Source organism: Callospermophilus lateralis, chromosome 14 (genome assembly GCF_048772815.1).
Source record: "Callospermophilus lateralis isolate mCalLat2 chromosome 14, mCalLat2.hap1, whole genome shotgun sequence".
Taxonomy (NCBI): Eukaryota; Metazoa; Chordata; class Mammalia; order Rodentia; family Sciuridae; genus Callospermophilus; species Callospermophilus lateralis.
Genome location: NC_135318.1, coordinates 74,999,523 through 75,009,320, shown reverse-complemented (window position 1 = coordinate 75,009,320; position 9,798 = coordinate 74,999,523). Strand labels below are relative to the sequence as shown.

Here is a 9,798-nt window from a genome sequence, read left to right as displayed (position 1 = left end):
ACAAAGTGCAGCCCACTTAGTGAAAGAAGGAACGCGACCCATTTGAAGACACCATTTCCCTGGTCTGATGCTGTAAGTCTGGAGGGTTAGCTGGGGAGGTGGGCGCTGCACCTACAGTGCAAATGCTCAGTGTTGTCGTCCAGTCACAGCAGAGGGCAAGGCTGGCCTCTTCGCTTCTGGACCAGACTCTTCTGCTCGTCTTCTTCCAGAGCACACCAGCGTGGCAGAGGTGCTGAGGTGGATGCTTTGGCTTTTTGACCTCTGTTGTTTCTGCGCCCGACTCCCACTTCCCGTGTCCCCGGTTGTCTAGTCCATGTGCTGCACCCCTGGTGTTCCCAGTAAGGCAGGTTCAGCCCCATCCTGTCCCATATGAGTCACAGCTCTCATTCTTAACCTGCCCCATAGTATCTGTATCATGAAAAGCGTGGCTGACAGATGACCCCTAGGTAAAAGTAGATTGAATGGACGGCAGCGATGCCAGGCTCCCTACCCTTTGTTACCATTGCTGTCAGCTCTGCAGGTAAGCCTGGCTTCAAGAGCCTCCAGGACACTCTGCAAATGAAAGACCTGCTGCTTTCGCAAGCTCAGAACACAGTAGTAAAAACCATGAATAACAGAAATATTCCAGGGTGTTTTGTTTTGTTTGCTTGTTTGTTTGTTTTGTGCTTCTCTCTTTTGAATCATCCTTTCTAATTAAAAAAAAAGAATAGGTTTATCAACTACATGAAAATTTTGTTTTAAAAGATGCTGGTTGGCTGCATGATATAATGGTGGAGGATGTGTATATAACACTCCATCTGTTTTTGAGTTAAATGCCAAAATACTATAATAGGTACTAGTACTAACGTAATTTTTTGTCACATGAGGCCACCCTTTAAGGACAGTCTCTTTTAGGGGTAGGAGAGGCAACAAGGTTTGAATCCAGGGACACTTTACACCCCCAGCCTTAAAAAAAAAAAAAAATTGAGACAGGGTCTTGCCAAATTGCTACGGTTGGCATTGAATTTGAAATCCTCCTGCCTCAGCCTCCCAAGTTGCTGGGATAACAGGCTTGTGCCACCATGCCCAGCTATGGATGAGCTTTTTTAAAGGTTGTGGAACCCTTGGTGGGAGATTAGGAATCACAACACCCAAGTTTTCTGTTCGTCAGCTCTGTGGCCTTGAGAAAAAGCACGCGCATGTATGTGTGTGTGTGTACATGTATACACAAGTAGTCAGTACTCTCAAAAACCACGTTTTTCTAATCTTTACATTTTCTAGTTTCTCTCATAACTTGGAAAATAAGCCAGAAATCATGGGTTGGAGAATACTTTTCAAGTTATAGTGGCTAAGGTTTCCTTTAACTTGGTAATTTGCTTATTATTGAATGCAGCCCTTTCTATTGTCTACAATCAAGCATCTAAAAGATTGTACTTGGATCCAAAATTTGGCCTTACCTTTCTTAATGGCAGATAAAATCTGCTAACAGTTGCAGTTTGACTATTGTGCTTTAAATTTTGTGGAAAAGTTCAAGTTTAAGATGTCATTTGCATTTATACTTTGATTTGTTTTCTTGCTCTGGAGCTTTTAGTGCATATGTGGAAAGAGGGTACTACTTTGCATAAATCTTGAAGACTACAGTAAGTTGATATTAGGTATGACAACTTAGGAAAAGTGACTTTAAGGAAAGAAATGGGTTGCTTTTATTTTGTTATGCTATTGGTAAGCTCCTTTGGGTAGGTGAGTTGACCTCACTTATTTTCCAAAAGCAACAAAGTACTTTCACCTTAAAAATGAGCATGTCAGAGAAGGTGGTTCTGGACTCACGGTGTGAGTGAAACCAGAGTTTCCCTGCTTCTGCAGGCAGTTGGAGCCTGCGTATAACCTGCAGGCCCTATAGCCTGGAAAGCCCAGTTTAATGTTAGCTAATTAAGGCAGCGGATGCCTGCCAGGGTTGGCTTCAAGGGTCCAGCAGGCAGAGCCAGAGATTGGCAGTTCTGTACCTCTTCATGGCATGCTCTGCCCTCCAGAGTGGCAGCAGACCCCAGCAGTTCACCGCCAATTTCTTCTTTCTGGGTGCTTGTCTTGCATTTTTGACGAATGAAACCCACAGATGAGGAAGAGTGAGTGTCCAGTAGCAGGGTTCATTCAAGTTGGAAAAGATGACCAAGCTCTTGCAGGGCAAGAGGGGACTAGACAGGGGTGCTCCCTGTGTGTGCTAGTCTAGGGTATTACAGGGCTCTTGGGTCAGCACTGCTAATCCACATTTATGCTCCTCAGGTTTGGGGAAGTACCAGTGTTTTGGGGCCCTGCAATCTCCTTTCAGGTCTGTCCCACTTCAGTTTTGCCTCTGCTCATGGGGAAGCTGGCAGTTGAGGCTGTCAGATCATGGATGCTTGGGGACAGGGGCTGTGGTGGTGTGTGGCACAGGCGTGCACATTGGGCCGGGGCCTGGCTGCTGGGGTATGTCAGGTCAGCACCTGTCCCTGGCTCCCTTCTCTCGCTGTGCCTCAGGCCTGCCACTCCAGGTGGCCAAGACCTGTGCTTGCCAGCCACGTTGTAACGTGCTCTGGCCACAGTTCCACCACTCCACAGCCTCTTCTTCAGGGGGTTAGTGGGTGGCTGTGCAGTAGGCTACTGGGGAGCCCTGTTGTGAGGTGGGAACCTCTCTCCATCGGGTCACCTATCAATGGCTAGAAGGGGTGAAAACACAGTCTGGATATTGTTCAAAGGACTTAAAATGAATGTAGAACTATTCACCAAAGCTGCTTAGACCTGGTATGAATGGTGGAAAACCACGGCCTTCAAGCTAGGGACTGTTGTGGCCTCCCCTTGGCTCTGCTTTAGTAGGGCGGCAACTGGGAAGGGGTTCCCATCCCCTCCAGCTCCACAGTGCAAGAACCTCCAGGTGGGTTTGACAGATGTCATTGTCCACAGCCTCTGTGCTGCAGGGCTTAACCTGAATCACTGGTGGCAGCAAGGTGATCCCTGTTCACCTTTTCTCTGAGTTCTTTGATTTAAAAGGAAAACATGAACGTATGAAAGGAAGTGGATGATAGAAAAAGAAATAAATGAAAGCTCCATAGTTGAAAAATATGGTTTCTGGAATAAAAATGCCACTGGGTAGAATTAACAGCAGCTTAGACATTACAAAAGAAAGCCCAGTGAATTAGAGGACAGAGTAACAGGTATTCCATATGAAACACGGGGAAGAAGATGACCAGAAAAAGAACAAGCAAGCCCCTGTGCAGCAGTGAACAATACAACGTGTGACACAGTTCTCAGGGTTGAGGGGACTGTCACAGAGCCCCAGTAAATCCAAAGCAAGAGTAACACAAAAGAAGCCACACCAAGATTCCAATTTCTGAAAGGCAGTGGTAGAAAAGCACCTGGGAAGAAAGCCACAGAAGTAGTACCAAAAATAAGACAAATGCTGGCTGCTCTTCACCAAGAACCAGCGAACTGGAGACGAGTGGGGGCATCTCTAACGTACCACAAGGAGAGATTGCCAGCCTAGAGCACCGCGTCCAGCAGACGGGTCTTTCAAAAGTGGAGACAGTTCCAGAGAAAGCTAAGAGAACTTGTAATTAAAGGACTGGCTGGAGGTAATTAAGTCATTGTAGGTGAGAAGATGGATCCAGCAAGCACAGAGACCACCACCGAGGCAAGTGCATGGATAAACATAGAAGGAATTCTTCCTGATTAAAAATTTTAAACAACAGAGTTTTAAAAACAAACAATTCTGGCATTCTATAAACTGTCTATAAACATTCTATAAACTGCATAACAGCATGCATGTGTGGCAGTCATGCAGTTACTGCAAAGGACTGGAGAAGGGGATGGAGACCCGAAAGGTTCTGATATGACATGAAGTGCTTTGATGTTATTTTTTGATAGTGGTAATGCAAAATAAACCTAGAAGAAACATTAAGACCATAAAAAAGAAGAAAGAGCTAATAAACTAATCTTAGAAGAAGACAAAAGGAATAAAGTACAGATGGGAAAAATAGAAAACAATAATGGCAGCATGGTAGACAGAAACCCAAGTGAATCAAAAATTGCAGTAAGCAATTGTTTCCAGCACACATTGTGGACTGTGCAAACTGCAAGATCAGGTTTATGCTGTGTTCAAGAATATAAGCTTCTTAAAATTTTTTATTTAATTTTTTACCTTTTGTTTTGAGAAAAAATTTAAGAGGAAAGATGCAAAAATAGTGTGGAGAATTTCCATATTTTCTTAACTCGGATTCCCAATTACCACTATCATCCATCCCTTTCCAACCCCTTACCCTCCAGCACTTCTGTGCCTTTCTTTATATACATAGGTTTTGTTTAATTATTCCTTTTTGTGGCATGGGGTATCAGGAATTGAACCCAGGGGCACTTTACCGCTGAGCCACATCCCCAGTCCTATTTTGTATTTTATTTAGAGACAGGGTCTCACTGAGTTGCTATTGTTCGACTCAGACTGCATTTTGAGCAAGAATATTACTAAAGTCTGTGTCCCCAGGGCATCTCAGAAAGCACATAATACTTGTTCATTTTTCTTTTGTAACTTCTCTAAGTGTCTATCTTGCAGAGAAATACTTTGAGACCATGTAAATATCCTGTTTTGCTTGAAACAATCAGTAGTTTGTCTATTGGTGATTCTTGCCTGAAATAGTTCTTACTGGGGTGATTTTTTTCAAAGTCCCTCATTACTTCAGTATTTATTAGTTGACATTCTAATGCAAGTAAGTTGTGAGGTAAAGGTTAAAGTTCATTTTTTATCTGGTTATTTTATGGTCATCTGCATTGTAACTGAAAAATCATATGTGCTTGGGTCTGCTCCATGTCATTTGTACATTTATCGTTCACTGAACATGTCCTTACTTTCTGGCACTTAAAGATATTCCAGGCTTATCTTGGAATTTTCCTGCCACAGCCCTGGAATAACCCTTTTCTTTCTTTCTTCCCCTCCCCTTCTTTTTGGTACCAGGGATTGAACCCAGGGGAGTTCAACCACAGAGTCACATCCCCAGCTCTTTTTTATATTTTATTTAGAGACAGGGTATCACTGAGTTATTAAGGCCTTGCTAAGTTGCTGAAGCTGGCTTTGAACTTGTGATCCTCTTCCCTCAGCCTCCCGAGTTGCTGGGATTACAGGCTTGCACCACTATACCTGGCAAATAACCCTTTTTTCTAGGACATGTGCTTCGTTAGTGGAGGATAATATTTAGAAGCTGAGATCTGCGTGCCACGTGTACTTATTTCTGTTCGGGTGTCATTGTCCCAGGCCCTCTTAGAAAAAGAAAAAGAAGCTGGGTGCGGTGGCAGACACCTTTAATCCCAGAGACTGTAGAGACTGAGGCAGGAAGATCACAAGTTCAAGCCCAGCCTTAGCTATTTAGTGAGGCATTAAGCAATTAAGTGAGACCCTATGTCAAAATTAAACGGCCTGAGGATATAGTTAGTGGTAAAGTGCCCCTGGATTCAGTCCCAGTACCAGTAAATCAGTAGAAAAAAATCTTTTCAGGAAGGTGTATAAATATATATACAATATATATTGACACATCTATTTGTGTCTAAAACCATGAGTTGTTACTGATGCCTCCAGTTTTAATACAGAACCACAGTGTTCTCTTCTGCCCTTTTCTGTTCTGTCCATTCTCCGACAGTGAGAAATCCAGCTCCATTATCTAAAGTCGTATGTACCAATTTGCTCAATCCTAAACTATAGTAAGTTTTAGCATTGTTAACCTGTACCACCATGAAAAACAGACCTACCAATTAGAATACAGAATTTATTTAGAGCATTATTATTATAATTATTTTTTTAAGTGAGTGTATGTTGTCAGAATACTATATTTCAGATTTACATGGGTTGTAACCTTCTTCACCTTTCTTTCCTGGCATCTCCTTTCTCTCCATCCTTCCTCCATCCCACCCCCCACAACTTCATTGTGGTTATGAACATTTCAAATTAAATTTGGTTCATTTCTTTGTAGTGTATACTCAAGGTTTTATCCCCCATTTAAAAAAATTGTGCCATCATTTATTCCCCCATTGATTCTTTTTTTTAAATATTTTGTTGTAGTTGTAGTTGGACATAATACCTTTATTTTTATTTTTATGTGGTGCTGAGGATCGATCCCAGCGCCCCATGCATGCTAGGCAAGTGCTCTACCTCTGAGCCACAACCCGAGCACACCCCATTTTTTCTTTATGTGATCAAATTGCTTGTTTCCAGTATTTTGTAATTATAGTGCTTCAAATAATAACTTAAGGTTACCTTCCTACAACCCATATTAACACAGGCATAAATTGTATTGTTGAACATGTGTGTTTAGAAGTGGCCAACAACATAGAAAGATGCTTAACATCACTAATCATTAGGGAAAAATGAAGATTAAAATACAACCATACCTCACTTTACAACTCTTGGAGTGATTTATCAATAATACAGAAGTGCCACTTGTCCACAACTGTTGATAAGGAAAGGAACATTGGTTTGTTATTACTATTATGTAAAACAATGAAAGTTCCACAAAAAATTAAGAATAGCCAGGCATAGTGGCGCATGCTTATAATCCCAGTGACTGGGGAGGCTAAGGTAGGAGGATCATAAGATTTGAGGCCAACTTCAGCAACTTAGCAAGACCCTATCTCAAAAAGGCCCTGGGATGTGGCTCAGTAGAAAAGTACCCCTATCTGGTTCAATCCCCAGCACCACCCCCCCAAAAAAATTAAAAATAGAACTACTATGTCATCAGCAGTTCCACTATTCCATGTACATTCAGAGGAAATGAAATTAGTATATCAAAGAGTCACCTCACTTCTGTTGCAGCATTTTCACAATAGCTGAGAAATGGACACAAACTAAATGACCATCAGTGGACAAATGGATTGAAAAAATGGGCTGTACATACAGAGTGAAATACTATTAAGCTTTAAAAAATAAGGAAGTTTTCTCATTTGCAGTAACACAGAGGAACATTGGAGATTATAATGTTAAGTGAAATAAGCAGCCAAACACAAAAGACACCACACAGCCTCACTTGCATGTGGGCTACAGGGCAGAATTGTGGTTACCTGTGGCAGGGTGGGGTACAGGCAGATGGCTAATGGATACGAGATTTTGGTTAGAGGAGAGTAACAAATTCAAGAGATATAACAGCACACTGGCTGTTATATACTGGAAAATTGCTGAGTAGATTTAAATGTGTTCTTGTTCTTTAAATAATATAATCCTGAGAGATATTAATATGTTAATTAAGTATAGTCATTCCACAGTGTACGCATACTTCAAAATATATTACTTACCATAAATATATATGATTTTTGTCAAATAGTTTCTGTACATTTAGGGTAAATTTCTAAAAGTAGAATTGGTGAGTTGAAAGTAAGTGCCGATGTAGTTTGTTAGGTATTGACAAATTCTCTTTCAAAAATGTGCCAATTTGCATACCCTATGTCACTGAATAAGAGTGCCACTTGTCCACAGCCTTTCCTATGTAATGTGTTAAATGTGTTATCGTTTTTAAATTTTCCAGTCTGACAGGTGAGAAATTCTGTCACCACATAGTTTTTCTTTTCTAATCGTGGGTCTACACTGACTTTAGAGAGCCGTACCTCTCTTTTGATGTTGTCTGTTCTACCTGTTTTTAGTAAGGCTTTTCTTCTTACCTTTTAAGGGCTCTTTAGAGTTATCAATCGGTATTGCAAACATCTGTTGGTCAATAGTCTTTGATTTTGAAGAGATGCAGTTTCGGTGTAAGGACACAGGTAGGTTAAGCATAGAAGATAGCACTGAGGGACAGGTTGGCACCAATCCTGGGGTGACTGGGTACTTTCCAAGTAGACTGCAGGTCAGAGAATGTTGTCAGAAGAGGGGGACACTTTATGATTACAAAAGAGACAATCTAACAGAAAGATTTAACAGTGCCGAATCTAGAGAAGCCCAATATTGGGTCTTGTATATGAAGTATGTAAAGAAAAAAATGAACAGATTTAAAGGAGAAAATAGGCAAATCCCCTGTTATAGTGGGAGATTTCAACACTCATCTGTCAGTAACTGATAGAAAATCAGTAATGGTGTCGATTGAAATAGCACTGTGAACTTACTTGGCCCAATGGATATTAAATAGTATACCCCAAACAGCAGGTTTTATAGGTTATGTCCTCTGATCACAACAGTGAATAAATTAGAAATCAATAACAAAGGAAATCCAGATTTTTTAAAATTGGAAATTAAGCCAGAAACTTTTAAATATATAGTAAAAGAAATCAAAGGGAAATTGGGAAACACTTTGAAAATAAAAAATAAGATATATCTTAGTCAGCTGGCTGGATGGCCTTACCCAAGTACCATAGACTGAGGCTTAAACCACAGATGTTATTTTCTCACAAGTTGAAGCTGAAAGGCAGATCAGCATGCCAGCTTTGTCTGTCTCCAGTGACAGCCCTTCTTCTTGGCTTGTAGGCAGTGGCCACTTTGCTGTGTCCTCATATGTCCTTTTTGTGCATGTGTGCAAATGTCCCTTTGTGGAATGACACTGATCCTGCCATATCAGAATCCCTGCCCTGATGTCCCCTGAATTACCTCCCTACAGACCTTCTTAGAGGCAGTCACTGAAGGCAGGGCTTCAACATGTAAAGAGGGGGTACATAATTCAATCCACCGAACAGCATATCACGTTTTCCCAAATCTAGCCAGTGTTACTTAGGTGGAAATTTTTAGCCTGTTTCAGACAAGCAGAAAAAATTTAAAAGCATTTCTAATATAGAAAAAGAATATCAACTTAACCTCAAACTGAACATCAAGAAGAAAATAAGACATATTTGAAATCAGTTAAATAGAAAACAGAAAAATGAGAACAATGTAAATAAAAACTGATTGTCTTCAGCAAATGATGCAGTGAATAAACTTCAAGATTGGTTAAGAAAATGGAGAGGAAACACAGAAAATCATTAATGAAAGGGATATCACACCAGTCTTAACAGACATTCAAATAATCAGAAAAATTACAAACCACTTTATTCTAGTAACAAGAAAAGTGGACACATTGCTTCAAAGATACAAATTACCAAAACTAACCAAGGGATAGTTAGAAAATTTGAATTTTCCTGTGTGCTTTAGAGATATAGCACTCATAGCTTGGAATCTTTCCACAAAACTGCAGGCCTATGTGGCTCCCCTGGCTAGTCCTACCAGACACTGAGCAGAGCAACAGTACAGTGCAGTCCAGCACATGCCACTCCAGAAGAGGGAGGGGGAAGGTGTCTTCCCAGCCATGTTAGCACATGACCATTGAAAGAAAAGCATATTGACCAAATCTCTTATGAGCATATGTCCAGAAATCCTGAACAGAATGCTAGCCAACTGAATCTAGAAATACCCAGAAGGGGTAATACATCATGACCAAAAGAGGTTTATCCTGGGAACACAAGATCAAATCACATTTGAAAGTCAAATCAGCCCAGTTTTCCCCTGATAACCAAAACAAAGGGGAAATGCTACATAATTATTTGAATAGATGTAGAAGAAATATTATGAAAAAATTCAACATTTATTCATACTTAAAATGCTCTGCAGACTAAGCATAGAAAAGATTTTCCCAACATGTTAAAGAGCATCTGTAGGAGAAGGAGAGCTAGCGTGTACTTAATGGGGACAACTGAGTACTGCATTTATAATAAGTAGGAGAGTCAAAAGTGTTATAGAAAAATGCCATTTACAGTAACATCAAAAACCATTACATACTCTGGGATAAACTTATTAGTAAAACAATTTTGAGATATATACACTAAGAACTACATGATGTTACTTGGTGTAATTAA

General features: G+C 40.6%; 1 protein-coding gene across 1 annotated transcript in view; it reads left to right on the top strand.

The window, feature by feature from the left end:
* Window positions 1–474: 474 nt before the first annotated feature.
* The window catches only part of LOC143380027 (transmembrane protein 131-like), a 152,403-nt gene continuing 143,079 nt past the window's right edge, over window positions 475–9,798 (top strand). Inside the window, 2 exon segments of the mRNA XM_077105160.1 lie at window positions 475–520; window positions 7,627–7,743. Coding sequence (XP_076961275.1) covers window positions 475–520; window positions 7,627–7,743 — 163 coding nt within the window.